At 43.2% G+C, this 15,402-nt stretch overlaps 2 protein-coding genes across 2 annotated transcripts; both read right to left on the bottom strand.

Annotated features, from left to right (window-relative positions):
* Positions 1-1,903: 1,903 nt before the first annotated feature.
* LOC124695108 (factor of DNA methylation 1-like) lies at positions 1,904-5,651 on the bottom strand. The gene is made up of 5 exons (XM_047227997.1): positions 5,184-5,651; positions 3,981-4,356; positions 3,115-3,743; positions 2,675-2,884; positions 1,904-2,415 (listed from the first exon to the last, which is right to left on the bottom strand). The coding sequence occupies exons 1-5, from the start codon at positions 5,649-5,651 to the stop codon at positions 2,191-2,193; spliced, it is 1,908 nt and encodes a 635-aa protein (XP_047083953.1). The 3' UTR covers positions 1,904-2,190.
* A 2,152-nt stretch (positions 5,652-7,803) lies between these two features.
* Positions 7,804-14,471, bottom strand: LOC124695107 (RNA demethylase ALKBH10B-like). The gene is made up of 8 exons (XM_047227995.1): positions 13,982-14,471; positions 11,456-11,551; positions 10,555-10,658; positions 10,299-10,416; positions 9,810-9,920; positions 9,621-9,733; positions 9,359-9,510; positions 7,804-8,851 (listed from the first exon to the last, which is right to left on the bottom strand). The coding sequence occupies exons 1-8, from the start codon at positions 14,469-14,471 to the stop codon at positions 8,116-8,118; spliced, it is 1,920 nt and encodes a 639-aa protein (XP_047083951.1). The 3' UTR covers positions 7,804-8,115.
* Between the last annotated feature and the right edge of the window lie 931 nt (positions 14,472-15,402).

Raw genomic sequence — 15,402 nt, 5'->3', positions numbered from 1 at the left:
GCGGCTGAGTTATGATGACTATGACGTAGGAAATTATATTTCTTACGAGGCATTATCACCCTCTTTTCGGGCTTTTGTTGCTTCACTACAAACTGTATCTGTTCCTAAGGATTGGAAGGCAGCCAGGTTGGACCCAAGATGGTGCAATGATATGGTGGAAGAATTAGAGGCCTTGAAGAAAAATAAAACATGGGAGTTGACAGATCTCCCTAAAGGAAAGAATACAGTAGGCTGTAAGTGGATCTATTCTGTGAAACAAAATGCAGAAGGGAAAGTGGAGAGATATAAGGCAAGACTTGTGGCAAGAGGATATAGTCAGACTTATGGCATTGACTATGATGAGACGTTTGCACCGAGTGGCAAAAATGAGCACTCTGTCGAATATTGATCTCTTGTGCGGCAAATTTCGGATGGCCCTTGCATCAACTTGATGTCAAAAATGCATTTCCGCATGGTGATCTTCAAGAGGAGGTGTATATGGAGATGCCACCAGGATTTGTCGGACCGAAACTAAAGGGAAGGTATGTAGACCGAAGAAATCTCTATATGGCCTCAAACAATCTCCACGGGCCTGGTTTGATAGGTTTAGACAAGTGGTGTGTGGCATGGGATATGGTCAATGCAATGGAGACCATACCTTATTTTACAGACATTCTGAGAAGAAAATCACTATCTTTGCTGTGTATGTTGATGATATTATTATCACGGGAGATGATGATGTTGAAATTGCAAAACTGAAAGGATGCTTGAGTCAAACCTTTGAGGTGAAAGATTTGGGAAAACTTAAATACTTCCTTGAAATAGAAGTTGCACGATCGTCAAAAGGGATATCACTATCTCAAAGAAAGTATACATTGGATCTCTTAGATGATATGGGCATGCTGGGTTGCCGAGTGGCTTCAACCCCTATTGACCAAAATAATAAAATCACAGCAGAGTCTGGAGCGCCCATAGACAAGGAGAAATATCAAAGACTCGTTGGAAGACTAATATACTTATGCCACACAAGACCAGATATATCATTTGCAGTGAGTGTAGTGAGTCGCTATATGCATGATCCGAGGGATGGACACTTGGAAGCAGCTCAAAGAATCTTGAGATACTTGAAGGGCACTCCAGGAAAAGGATTGTGGTTTAAAAGTAATGGACACCTAAATGTAGATGGATATTGTGATGCGGATTGGGCTAGCTGCTTAGATGATCGGAGATCCACCTCGGGGTATTGTGTTTTTGTTGGAGGAAATTTGGTGTCATGGAGAAGTAAGAAGCAATCTGTTGTCTCGAAATCAACGAGCTGAAGCGAGTACGTGAGCTATGTCACGGGGCACTGGGTGAAATGTTGTGGGTACGAAACCTTCTAAGAGAGCTAAAACTTTTAAGGCAAGGAAGCTTGAAAGTGTGGTGTGATAATATGTCTGCCATAAACATAGCAAACAACCCCGTCCGAGCATGAGCGAACTAAACATGTGGAGATAGACAGATTCTTTATTAAAGAAAAGATTGATGCATGGATTATCTCATTGGCTTATGTGAGATCGGGACAACAAGTGGCAGACTTGTTTAACAAAAGGACTAGGATTAAAGGAGTGTAATCTTGCTCGTGCCAAGATGGGGATGATTGACATTTATCACCCATCTTGAGGGGGAGTGTTGGATAACTGTTGGTGTATCTGTTGGGCTGTCTTCTTGTTCTCTTTTGTGGCCCATCTGGCCCAGCCTGTCCTGACCTATATAAGGTGCTTCTATCTCTGTAACCCTAAGCTGAGAGAGTTCCTCCCTGCAGCCTCCTTCTACCTCAGGTTAGGCCCTCACCTATGTCCACACCCAACAAAAAAGAAAAGCATTTTAACACATGAAAACTACGCCTACAAGTCCATCATTCAGGTACCCCTTTATACAAGAATCCCATGGCCAGGAAATTCACATATACAGAGATAGAAGGGGCAGTAAGCACTCTGAAATTAGTACTAGTGTACATGCAAATAGTACAGCAGGAGAATCTAGCTATCCTCTACCAACTGAAAGGAGATCACGGTTAATCTAGTTGCATGGTCAGTAAGGACCGGTAAACCACTATGAAGCTCTAAATAATCCACTAGTGCTAAAATCATATCATGTCTAGCTTAAGGTGGAACTACTACTAGTTTTAGGAAAGCAAAAGCAGCACATGGATCCTGCATCCACATGGGCTCAGCGCTTCCTCTTATATATCTGCCACTGTTTCAGGATAAACTGGACGGCTTCTCCTAGTTTTGCTTCCCGGCCATCCTTATAGTTCCACAACACCGGCTCAACATAGCGACCACTGGGGTTGTAAGCATTGATCTCAAGCAGCGCCTTTGTTACTGAAGTGTATATTTCTTCACCGTGCTCTTTTAACTTCCGAAGCTTCTCATCATCCTCACAGAGAATTTCCTACATCAGATAATGCATGCACTGTCAAATGGAATCAGAGATATGTCGGCAAGACTTATAAAAAGATGTAAATGCTGACACACCTAAAGGTGCTACAAGGAAGCAACCAGAGCTAGAAAATAAGGAATATTACTACATGTCAATTAACTCTGTAATAAGCTATAGAAATATGAAACTATGATGTAGAGGCCCAGGTATAAAGCTTCATTTTCTAAACAAAAAATATATGTCAAGGGAATAGTAGGGAGATTTTCATTACCGTAGGTTCACCATCAACTTTGACCACCTTAAAAGGGTACCACATTGGGTTTGTGATTTCGGCTTGCCAACTTGAACAAAGAGACGCAGCAGAAATGTGTGCATCCTCCTGTGATAAATCTTGTCTGCAATTTGCAAATACTTTTGCGTCAAGCTCGCCCATCCTTTTGACACCTATATTTGCTCGTCCATTTGTAAACTTCCGTAAGCCCTGAAAAACAAGCAGATGATCGATCAGTATGAAAACTAATGATGATATAGTGATGATGCCAAAGTATCACATGAACATGTGAGAGATTGCTGGAACAGATTGATCAGAAGGAGAATTAGTGATTATACTGAAAAACGGTGCAAAAGTACGAAATTTTTGCCAGTCATTGTTGAAACGAATCAGTCACAATGACAGTGAAGGAAAAAAGAAGGTACTAGTTGCTCATTTACATCTATTAGCTGCTTCCGGACATCTTGCAACTCATTGTTGCTTCTTATTTCCTTGGTTATCAGAACATTGTTGAGTAAATCCAGTGCTTGCTGGTTTTCTTTAATGCATTGCAACTCTTCACTGCTATTTCTTTCCTTAGCAGCCAGAGCCTTATTTAGCGTCTCCATTGCGTGCATCTCATCCTGTAACTGTGATAGTCGCTCAGTAAAATCTACCAGCTGTTTTCGAACATGCTGCAACTCATCGTTGCTTTTTGCTTCCTTGGAAATAAGAGCCTGGTTGAGTGACTCCATCGCATGCATCTCCTGGTGCAACTTTTCCTTGTCCCGTTCAAGGTTCCTCCTATCATAGTCATACTGCCTAGCTAGCTCGTCAAGCTTCTTGGATTGAACCTCCATAAACCTAGCCTCAAGCTGGTTCGACCTAGTGTCAATCATCTTGGATTTCGCTTCAATCTCCGTAGACGGATCCTCAAGCTGGTTGGACCTAGTGTCGAACAGGTTGCATCTTGCTTCAAAAACTTGCATCTTGGACTTCACTGTGTGCATCTCCGCCTGTAAATGTGTTATTTGCTTGCTCGCATCTATCAGTTTTTTCCGAGCTTCCAGCAGTTCATCGTACCCTTTTCCTGTAAATGGTGTTGTCAGGATTAGTTTCAGAAGGCGCATTGTGTGCAGCTTCTAGAAGTGAAAAAACAAGGTTGTAAGTGCAATAGTTAGATCTGAAGCAAGGCAAGAAAAACAGATAATACTACAAACACAAAGCTAGCGGTGTAGGATTGGGCAGTGGTTGAGCCAGGTCTCACTGGGTAGAAGAAGACTGAAAGATGGTGCTATTGTATCATAATTTTCCCGTTGTCTTGTACCTTGATCTAGGTTGGTTTGAGCTGAAGCAGGTGCTCGGGGTGTATCTGGCATCTGGTTTTGGAAGGTTGTTTTCTCTTTGCTTTGTTCCACCTCATGTTCGTATTGGACGTCATCCTTCCAGAACCGCGTTTCAGGTGTTGCTTTTGAAGCACTACATTCAGCTTGGTGAAGGTTTGAAACATCGACAGCCCTGGGCGACAACGCAAAGGAAGGAGTAGGTGTGGTATGGTCCTTGATAGCAGTGAGGAGATCACGAGAAAACTCGGACATGCTGGTACCATGTTTTTTTGTCAACATTGCTGTGGGTTCTTCAATTTCTGTAGCCCATAATTGCGCATGCCTCTCGAAAATGGGGATAAGGAAATCTAGAAGCTCCTGAGTAATAAAAGGTGAAAAATGAGATGAGGACGCATTGCATCCAGTGTAGGAAGCATAAATAATAAATAACTAGTAAATTTGCCCGGCCTTGCTATGGACATGGTCCACTATCACAATAGCAAAGCTTTGCCCACACTTTTTCAAGACGCACACAAAAAAATTGATTTGGTCATATTATTATCTTGCACATTTTCTATCAACTATCAAGCACACACCGTAAGATCAACCATCATCTTTCCCTCATATAACCCCTCTCCTCTCGTTTCAACATCGTGGACTTCCATATTTTCACATCCGAAGTATCACCACCATGGTCCACTTCTCTTTTTAAACCAGTTCAGCTAATATTTTTTATGTGGAGGCTACAACAGCCGATAAAACCTTTCGCCGGATAGCCGATGGGTTAAGTAAGCAACAAATTAGTAGACCTTATTTCCACTTCAGCTTGACCGTGCAATCACCAAGCAATAAATAGGCATACATGTCAAACTCCCTCCATTCTAATGAATAAGGCCTATAAATTTAGTAAAAGTCAACCTCCTCGAATATGTGCAACTATATCAAGACAGGACCACTGTGGGCCTGTATCCTACCAGTATGTGTTAACCATAAGCAGAGGTCATATTTACCTTCACTTTAACTGTAAAGCTTGGAAGAAACTAAATCTGACGCAGAGTGAAAAAAAAAACCTTTCGGTCGAAAATCGATAAACCCTCGTAAAATAATTTCATTTCTCTATCCAGATGAACCAAGTTGACACCAGTAGAAATGCCTAAAAGGGTAAGAAATATATGTTCATACATTCATATAACCTATTGGTATACCTTAAAGGTAGATGCAGTAAATTCTTCCTCTGTTGCGATATATGCAGAGTTCACCATCGCAATTGATTCTTTGCATGGTGTGCTGCGCCTAAACTCCTGGTTAGCTACAATTTGTTCTAATCTTGCTTTCTTTTGTTCTGGCTGCATATTTGCATATTTCTGCCTTTCATGCACGCACTGTTTTTTCCTTTGTTCTGCCTCTAAATCTGCGTATTTCTTTGTCCCTTTAATTTTTTTCTTTTGCTTATAAGCTTCACGGCGCATTTTCAGTATTTCCTGCTTTTGTTCATCGCTTATCTGTGCATACCGCTCTCTATCTCTTTTCCTTCTTTGTTCCTTGACATCTATGAATTGAGATTGCGATCCAAAAGGCTTGCCTGCCAAACCACTCGATGCCGAACCTTTTGCTTTTATAAGAGGTTGGTTATCAAAATCCTCAACAATGCTTGATTCAACATTCTGATCCATTTTCTGCAATCACAAAAGGAAATAAAATATAAACATCCAAACCACTGTGCAGTTCACAAGTAAACAGAACACCTTTTTTTATCACGAACAGTAGCTACCCGTAAGAGACGATCATTCCTAATCACCCGTGAACTTTTGTATCATTTCTAAGACATGAGGTTCTTCTTTAAAAGACTAATCGGTTTGGGAAGTGATGAATACATGGCTAAAATTCTCAACAATATTGAGAATCTTATTGATCTCTGTGTCATATTTCAGAATAAACAGTAGTGCGGTTGTCACTTGTCAGTAAGCAAACTGAAACATGGCTAAGATTCTCGACAATATTTATACGTATTGGAAGCATACATTTTTGAACATGTGAAAACCCAAATTCCTGCCACCAAATGTAGGTCTTTTTTTTTCAAATCTAGGGCAACTATATTCATCCATCAAAACTTCAAATTTGATGGCATACGAGATCGGCGGAATTTAAGCAAAACAAAATGTAGGAAAGAAAAGTTGCAATCACTCAGTTGCTTGCATTGCGCGGCTGAAAGAGATGAGCAGTGCGATCTGATTTGATACCTAGGTGAGACGAGGACGAACTTCCGCCCGTGCTGCCGTCAATAACGAACGGCGAAGCGAGAAAATCCAGACGACGGTGGCTGCTCTCCGTCGCTCCTTCCGGCCTGCTTGTGGCCCTCCGGGCCAACCCGGACGGCGGTCAGTGATGGGAAGCTCGGGCGCTAGCGTGGGGTGGCGCCCAGCGTGGTCGAACGGGGGCCTTAGGGGGGCGAGGCTGAGACGGCGGAGTTGATCGGCAGCTCCGCGGCGGCGTGGTGGTTCGAGGGGAGAGGAGAGGAAGGAAGGGGAATGGGGAACAGTCTATACTCACACTCCCACACTGTTGACAGTTGAGTGAGTAAAAGTTCGCATTAGAAATCGACTGCTAGTGTGTTCGTGTCGGGTGTACCCTCACATTTGCGACATGATTTATGTATGATCGAGAGTGGATAAATGGAGGCCAAGCTACATGCTTTTTATTTTTAAAATTTAGAAATTATTTTTAAGTTTTAAAAAAATTGAAAAAAAATCTAGATGTAGCCAGTGATAGAATCTACAAACATGTAAAATCTCAATGTGAAATTCGTAGTACTTTGGGCCACACAAAATTGACAAATGTGTGGATATGAGAATAGTGAATATTACACATTTCAAAACTATAAACCTGTCAGATTTTATTATTTTTGTGTAGTCTACAATACAAAGAATTTCACATTGAGATTTTGCACGTTTGTGGACTTCATCATTGTTTACATCTAGGAATTTTTTTCAGATTTTTTTAAAACTTAAAATAATTATTTTCGAATTTTTAAAAATAAAAGGCCACATGTAGCTCATTTCCGTATGATCAGGTTACTAAATACTACTGCGAGCTAAGTTGGTTTTGATCACCATAGTGTCGTCGCACCTTTGCCGTGGGCAAGAACTAGTACTGGTACAAGCCTACAAGGTGACCGCCGTTCACCCACTCGTCATTTGGCAGTATTAAGTGTCATATTTGTCTAAACTTTTATGTATTTGCACACTAATACAAATAAAGTTACGACGCTTATTTTGAAACAGGGAAGTACCTCATACTACTCGTCTTCAGCCGATGCTATCTAGAAACAGAACCTACTAGTCGTTTCGTCAACCAGGTTGTTGACAGAATAGAGAGAGCCATTGAACTCTGAACATGACCGAGCCAAACCTTCAATTCGAATCTCTGCACCTGTCATGGCTAACTACTAGAGAAACACGAGGTGACCCGTAGACAAGAGCGACTGAATCAGGTCAACCACTGAGCATAAAAATGATTAAAAAAACAGACACACGCACGTTCAATTCCAGGAGTCAGATCCACCAAGATGCAAGAGACAGAGAAACCTAAGACAAGCACACATACCATGGGAACGGCCACCACCGCACCGCGCCACCTGACAAGAGTATAATAAAATGGCGTGCTGAAGTCAAGAGTTTAGCAACAGTATCACATCTATAACGCGTGCACATAGCCAAGAGTAACCAATCAGCGGAGGAACATTTCCTATTCACCATCTCTTAGCTAACTGACTATAACACATGAAGTAATATGCATATGCAGCAAACGAGCACCATTACACCAAGATAAGATTGACATAACAAGCACCACAGAGATTACCATTCCCATAATCATAGCAGGTGACAAGTTAACGCAGCAAGATATATCCAGTTTTGCTACACAGCAGCTACAAAATTTAAGACGGCGTTCAGTCTTGTAGACAACTCGACGTCAAGGTGCTTGCAATGGATGAGAGTTGCCAGTGAAGGCCTAGGTCGAGCTCAATTTGCTCCAGTGAATGTCTATTCTTTTTCTCTTCGAATTCCTGCAATCACGATCTGAAAACTTGAAGTTTCCTCAGCTCATCTTTCTGATTTCTCTATGTACTATACCTCCCTTCTACTTGGCAAGGGCACCTGGCTCAGCCTTGCTGTTCCCAGCCTTCTTCATACCACCATTCTGCTGCTGCTCCTTATGAACAGCTGACTTCTCATCCACTAAGCCGCAGCCACCATTAGAGCTCCCATTGCACTCTGGTTTTGCCTCGACTGTATCAGGCCTTTTACTTGTTGCCGTGCTCCTTGGAGAAGCATTACCATTAGCCATCTCCGCATGAGCATGTGAAGCTTGGATCATCTGATGAGGCGGCAACAGTTGGTGACCTGATCCAGGAGGAAGAAAGACCCCTGTACCTGGAACAGGCAAACGTGGTGGGGCAGACCTTGGGGCGGCTTCTGGAATCCAAGCTGGTGCTGTATTTTGCAATTGAACAGCTGCTGGGAAAGGTATGGCTGCGGCAGCAACAGGAGCAGGTGCTACAAAGAGTGGCTGCATTCCATCGGATGGAGGGATGTGGAGAGGTCCAGCCATTGGTGCTGGAAGTACACTGCTGGTGGGGGCATATCCGAAGTGCTTAGGACTAGGGGAATGTGGCCTCATGTTAGCTGGCCTTGATGGTGGACCCCAGGGCATAGGAGGAGGTGCTAATGTGGGAGTGACTCGTGCAGCACTTTCTGATGAAACAAGTTTTCTTGGCACAGACTTCCCAAAAGTCAGTAAGATTCGCTGCTTGTGTGTAGCAGGAATAGATCGCTTGGCTACATCAGCACTTCTCCCTTGCAACACTAAAAGAGACCTGGAATTCAGAAAAACTGTTTAGTGTAACAACTAATATGGAACGGAGGGAGTAATTACTAATGGCTTAGTGCCTATTATCTTCAGTTGTGGCTCTCTAGTATTTTATTATCTTATTACAAACAAGTATTTTATTTTGATTTTGGTCTATAACTGAAGATAGCAGACACTAACCCACTAGTAATTACTCCCTCCGTTCCATATTAGTTGTCTTTGTACTAAATCAGCAACAACTAATATTAAACGAAGGAAGTAACATATATTATCTTATTACAAACAAGCATTTTATTTTGATTTTGATCTATATTATGTTTATTGTTCCTACTTGAGAAATTCAAGACACAGAGACAGCTCAGATGTGTGTTTATATATCCACTAAAATACATAACAAAATCACCAGCATCTGGTGTTTCGGTATGATGTCTGCCACCAGAGACATAAACTGAAATTTGTCAGAGAGTGAATGGTCCATACAAGTAATAGGGAACACTACTGGGGAAAGGCTTACCCTGTAGAAAGAGATAGCTTTAAAGGGCCTCTGTTATCGCCTCGTTCTCCAAGGATAACTCGGCCAAATACCATGTCACACTCTGTCAGGCAGAGAGTACAAAGAGGCCTACCATACCAAGGAGGAGGTTGCTGAGGATGAGAATATTCCCCCTGCAAAAAAATCATTTGGCCATTATTAGATTCTCCTTTCAGCAAGTGATTATCCACTGTCTCAAGAAAAACTTTCAACCAACAAAGTCTACATCATAAAAATAAATTACCTCGTTGAAGAAGTCGATAACACAATAGTCTGGCTTAGAAGGTATGATTCCCTGCTGAAAGAAGCGATCAAACAGGTCTTGCAGCAACCCAGGAACAGCATCCACCCTTGTCTCTGGAAAAAGATACAAAGGAAGTCATCAAAATATGAGGATAAGAAGACAAGGCTCTGTGGTAAAAGCTTGACATACCTCTTTGATTTTCATCTTCAAAAGGGCCTTCAATGATAGGAACTCCCAGCTGAATAACTGCGCTTCCATGACCCCTCAGTGGTCTTCTACCAACAATAACAGTCTGCCCCGCTTCTTGCACCAAGTAAAAATAACGGTGAAGTTCAATATAATTGTTAAGTCGCAGTATCCCAAAGAATTAGACAAGGACAGACTAGGACATTATCTGTTTACACAAATAAAGAAACATTAACAAGAGGCAAATGGACAACTAAACCTTGTAATGCAACATTCAAGGCAACAGACCATTTTCTTTAGCGAAACCAGATTACCTGATAAGCTGTAACATTTTCCTAGGTGTTCAGCTAGGTAATATTAATACATGGATTTCATTTTAGATATAACTTCAATTCAATGTGGCAAAAGTGTTCACAGTTACATTGGCACACATGTTCAAAGAGTCAAAGCGCATGGGCACATAAAAATAGCAATTAGAGGCCATAGAATTACCTTCCAACCCTCCTCGGCGAGAAGAAGCTTTTGTCTCGTTAGCTAAAGAAACAATCTTGTTTATCTCAATCACATTTACCAACCCTTCATAGACCTTTAGTCCTTCAACAGTATTAACCTAAAGAAGCATAGAGCATATTTTCATCATGGTGTGATTTGTAATGAGCTAATGGATTTTGACTCAACATTGAGATTCCAAACAAACTACATGGAACTTGTGTTGAACTTAAAATTTTAACTTGCAGGGCTAACATACCGGCCTGCCATCAATGATTTCCCTGGTTGTATACTCTGAAGGAGCTGGAGCCACTTTGCTGCTTCCTTCAGAATCAGTTTGCAGCTTAGGATTTTTCTCACCTTCTACAAAATACACAATACAAGGACATGGTTTAGACTTCAGAGATTAATTAGCAATCCTTATTAAAAACATGCAACTGCATTCCCGTGAGTACGACAAGGCAACAAATGCACAATTATCAAGAAAGAGAGAAGGGGTCAGATCTGATACGTCACCAATTTGTCTAGTTCATCCTAAAATTTAGTGTAGATATTAACATTGTGGGCGTCATAAGTTCAGATGTCTATCCTGAGGACACTTCATTAGAAATAAACAAGAACCCAAAGCTCAGGATTGTCCATAGTTCTACAAGGAACTTTGGAGGTTATGTAGCACCCAAGGTTTTGGGAGATAAGAGAAAAAATTGCAAAACGTAAATTGATAACTAACCCAAAACTGAAAACAAAGCTCAACATTGTATGACAGTATGAGTTGAGTGCAGAAACAAGACTTAAGAAGGTTTTGGGAGATAAGAGAAAAATTGCAAAACGTAAATTGCTAACTAACCCAAAACTGAAAACGAAGCTCAACATTGTATGACAGTATGAGTTGAGTGAAGAAACAATACTTAATATAGAGTATAATGACAATAATATAGTTAGTAAGACAATAATGCAAACTTATTTGGTTCAAGCCGTATCAAATGTGACAAATAGCTTCTCAACAAAATTCAGAAATTAAGTACTCCTACAGTGTGCAAAATTATACACCAAATAACTGAAGATGACCATGATGGAATATGCCAGCATTAAACAGATGAATACTGCACAATGCCAGAATGTATATATCAATATATGTGTGTATGTTTGCGTTTGTGTACCATCGGTAATAGGAGAATCCAACTGTAGACTTTTAGCATCAACGACGTTCTCTCCTTCCTTAAGTCCCTTCCCTTCTTGGTTATGAAGTTCACGTCCTAGAAGCATCAAGAGTACATGAGTAACTGTTTCGGATTTTCCACCTTACTAAACATTAATGTTAGATACCCCGCAAAAAAAATTAATATTGGTATAAAAGAAATGGTAAACTGGAAATGCATTAAAAAGGAAAATTAAAGGAGGGGAATACAGTAAGATAGCTGCAAATTGAAATACAGTAATCATGGTAATCACAATATAAATACAAACAGAAAATACGAGCTTATTCCATCTATAACTTAATAGTTGAGTGGAAGACACAGAAAAATTGTATGTTTACCAAAACTAGCCAACCTCTGCAGACAATTGTGCAGATAGATAGAGAAAAGCATACATTATATGAAACCAGTCAATTTGTTACAAAACCACAATAAGTGGTGTAGAATCTACTCTTGTATATTTCTCTTTATGCCAGAAAATATAATAAGATGATAATTTTTGTAAGGATTAATGTCAGAATCTCCTTTTATTAAACAGCATAAGTATAATATGTTGCTACATTTTATTATACAACATAGCCCGCAGAGCTAGAGATAGAATATTGCTATATTTTTTCTAGCATTGGTAAAACACATGTCATCGACTTCTATTATACAACAAAAGTAATGTGAATGGACTATCAACTTTTATTATACAACATAAGTAAATATAAGTAATAGGGATGGACTATGAGGCGACGCCCGTAACCCTTGGCACGTCAGCCAGAAGGAGCGCGCCGCTGCATGGCACAACCGGACAGCGCGGGCAGGTGTCACGCAATAGAACACTGCACCGAATGCTTGCACCATATCTTTTGTCACAAGTAATAACCATCTCTTTGACTTATTCAGCTGCTTGGAAGTTGGAACCCTTCACCGAACTCAATGCATGCCATATATTTTTGTCGCAAGTCATATCTATATTAGCATTCAGCTACTGAACAAACAGGACCACGGTGCGACAAAAATTATATGGCACGGGCGGGTGCCACGCATTAGGACACTGCGCCAAACTTTCGCGCCATATCTTTCGTCACAAGTAATAACTATCTCATTGACTCATTCAGCTGCTTGGAACGCTTCACCGAACTCGATTCACACCATATATTTTTGCCGCGGGTAACAACCATATCATTGACTCGTTCAGCTACTTAACAAACAGAACCGCGGAATGCTCAGAGCGATAAATATTGCCACATAAAGCAACTCGGAGTTGTTGATTGCACTTGCCTATACATATCTTTACGCGGGAAAACTATTTTCAGACAATATTATCCAGTACCTTATGACCTCCGCAACTAGAAACTGGTGTAGAACTAGACCAGACAAACCACGAAAAGCTTGCCCTTCAAAGGCATCAGTACTAAATGAACAGGAAAGCTGATAAATAATACAAACAAACAAACAAACAAACAAACAAACAAACAGCAGTAACTGAACTTGCATGAAAACCAATATACTATGTATACTTTACCAACTGAAGCAAAATTTCTGCAACCTGGAAGGATGATTTAAAAACTGGTCTATAGTCATGCCCAGCCCAAGATGATATATGACTAGTCAATTAGTAGCAAGCAGGTGTCTCCGCACCAGGAACACATTTCATGGATCGGACCATTTTAGGCAAAAAAATATGGCGCGAGCAGGTGTCATGCAGTATGACGCTGCGCCAAACTTTCGCGCCATATCTTTTGTCACAAGTAATAACCATCTCGTTGACTCATTCAGCTGCTTGGAACGCTTCACCGAACTAAATTCGTGCCATATATTTTTTTCGCAAGTGACAACTATATCATTGACTCATTCAGCTACTGAACAAACATAACCGCGGAATGCTGAGAAAGTAAAATGTTGCCACATAAAGCAGCTCGAAGTGGTTGATTGCACGTGCCTATAGATATCTTTAGGCGGGAAAGCTATTTTTAGACAGGTCTATCCAGAACCTTAGGACCTCCGAAATTAGAAATTCGTATAGAAGTAGACAAGATAGAACCGCGAAATGCCCTATATACCCTTTAAAGACATGAAAAATACTAAATGAACGGGAAATCTGGAAAATAATAGAAACAGACAAACAGGAGTAATTGAAGTTCACCAGAAACAGTATAGGACTACTACGTAGGAGCATACTTTACCAATGGAAGCAAAAATAACACAAACAAACAGGGGTAATTGAACCTACCGATAAACAATTGACTACGTACTTTACCAATCGAGGCTATAATCAGCTGGAAGGGATATTAAAAAATAAAGTAGTAGTGCATATTCGTGCCCAGGATGAGATATGACTAGTCAATTATTACTAGTAGCAAGCAAGTGTGTGTGCGGCAGGAAGGCATTTCATGGATGGAACCATTTGAGGACCCAACAGAAGGGAATAGCGTTGTTGTACCGTACCGAACCGAACAGAACAGATATACGAGAGGAAAGAGGAGGGCGTATGTGACTCACCATGTTTATCGGATCCAGCGGCGGCGACGTTTGCGGCAGGTCGCGGCGGATCGGCGCGGCCGTTGGCGTTGCGATGGTTGTGGGAGGGCGCGTAGGAGGAGTTGTGGCGTCGCGCGGGGGGCGGCGGCGGGTTGGGCGCGTGCTGCTGCTGCAGGGCCTGCGGCGTGGGCGGGTGCGGCTGCTGGGTCTGGGCCCTGCGTAGCCACTCGGTGTGCTGCAGCGCGAGCGCGACGTCGGTGACGGGGAAGAACTGCTGCATGTGGATGATGTGCGCCCAGTGGTGCCTGCGCTGGTGCACGGCGGCGAAGACGTGGTCGTAGTCGCCGGGCAGGGCGCGGAGGTGGAGGACGAGCAGGTCGATGATGGCGTTGGCGGCCGCGAACTCGCCCCGCAGCCACGAGATGAAGCCGTCGCGCTCGTCCATGAGCCAGGCCGGCTGCTGGTGGGGGTGCGGGTGGTGGTTGTGGTCGAGGGGCGCCCCCGCGACCATGGCGGCGGCGGAGGAGGGGATGGCGCCGGCGGCGGCGGCGGTGGCCATCGCCTTGGCTGGTGCTGGCCCTCAGTTCATGCAAGGGCAATGCGAACGGAGCGGGGGTTGGAGATCTAGGGTTTTGCGGTGTTTTTTGGTTGCCGGTGTAGCGACGGAGCGGCGGTAGTGGGGTGTCTGCTAGCGTTGGAGGAGGAGAAGGGGAGCGATATGTGAAAGAGGAGGCGGATCTGGGGCAGCCTAGATTCCCGAAATGCCAGGCGGAGGGGACGGCCGGGTGGAAAAAGAAAAAAATAAACCTAGCCGCCGTACGGCGTGCACGGGCTGACGGGTGTGGCCGGGGACCACTGCGCAGTGTCTACGACTGGGACGTGGCGGTGGGCGGACGCGAGCGCTCGTGGTTCAAAATCAGCGACGCGAAACGGAGGTGTCTGACTGTCAAGTGGGTCCTCCGACTGGTGCGGTGCGAAGTGCGTGCTTTTCGCTTTGATATCCGGAGGGAGATCATTCGGAATTGACCGGTGGTAGTGAAAAGCGGAACGGAAAGAGGGCATGCAGTTACACCGAGGGGAAGACGACCGTTAAGTCCCAGGTAACGGCGCCCGTTTTCACGGCATGCGATGCGCGCCGTGCGGGGACGGACGGCCAGGATGTGCCGTGGTTGGTGTCAGTTGGGCGGGCCCACGGATTATTAATGAGGTTGTTGACGGGCGGGCCGACGGGACGGGATAGCTCTGCTCTCCGCTTCCGCTTTACGCCACCGTTCCACACGTGCCGAGCGGCCCACCCGTCATCCACGGCGCACCGCCGGGCGGGCCCAGCGTCAGCAACCTTGGCTATTTCTCCATTCGGCTCGGCTCGGCTCGTTCGAAGAAGAAGCGAACTTGGTTCGGCTCGGTTCGGTTCGGCGGGGCAGAAAATCCCGTGTTGACTC

Source organism: Lolium rigidum, chromosome 3, assembly GCF_022539505.1.
Source record: "Lolium rigidum isolate FL_2022 chromosome 3, APGP_CSIRO_Lrig_0.1, whole genome shotgun sequence".
Lineage (NCBI taxonomy): Eukaryota > Viridiplantae > Streptophyta > Magnoliopsida > Poales > Poaceae > Lolium > Lolium rigidum.
The sequence above is the reverse complement of the archived record's forward strand: the minus strand, read 5'-3'. Positions and strand labels throughout refer to the sequence as shown.

Coding starts and splice junctions, on each gene's coding strand:
- LOC124695107 (XM_047227995.1), bottom strand. CDS start 14,471: ATGGTCGCGGGGGCGCCCCTCGACCACAACCACCACCCGCACCCCCAC. Junction 11,552..13,981: donor CGCTGGATCCGATAAACATG/GTGAGTCACATA, acceptor TGATGCTTCTAG/GACGTGAACTTCATAACCAA. Junction 9,921..10,298: donor TCGCCGAGGAGGGTTGGAAG/GTAATTCTATGG, acceptor TGGTGCAAGAAG/CGGGGCAGACTGTTATTGTT.
- LOC124695108 (XM_047227997.1), bottom strand. CDS start 5,651: ATGGATCAGAATGTTGAATCAAGCATTGTTGAGGATTTTGATAACCAA. Junction 3,744..3,980: donor TCAAACCAACCTAGATCAAG/GTACAAGACAAC, acceptor CACCATTTACAG/GAAAAGGGTACGATGAACTG. Junction 2,885..3,114: donor TCCGGAAGCAGCTAATAGAT/GTAAATGAGCAA, acceptor CTTGTTTTTCAG/GGCTTACGGAAGTTTACAAA.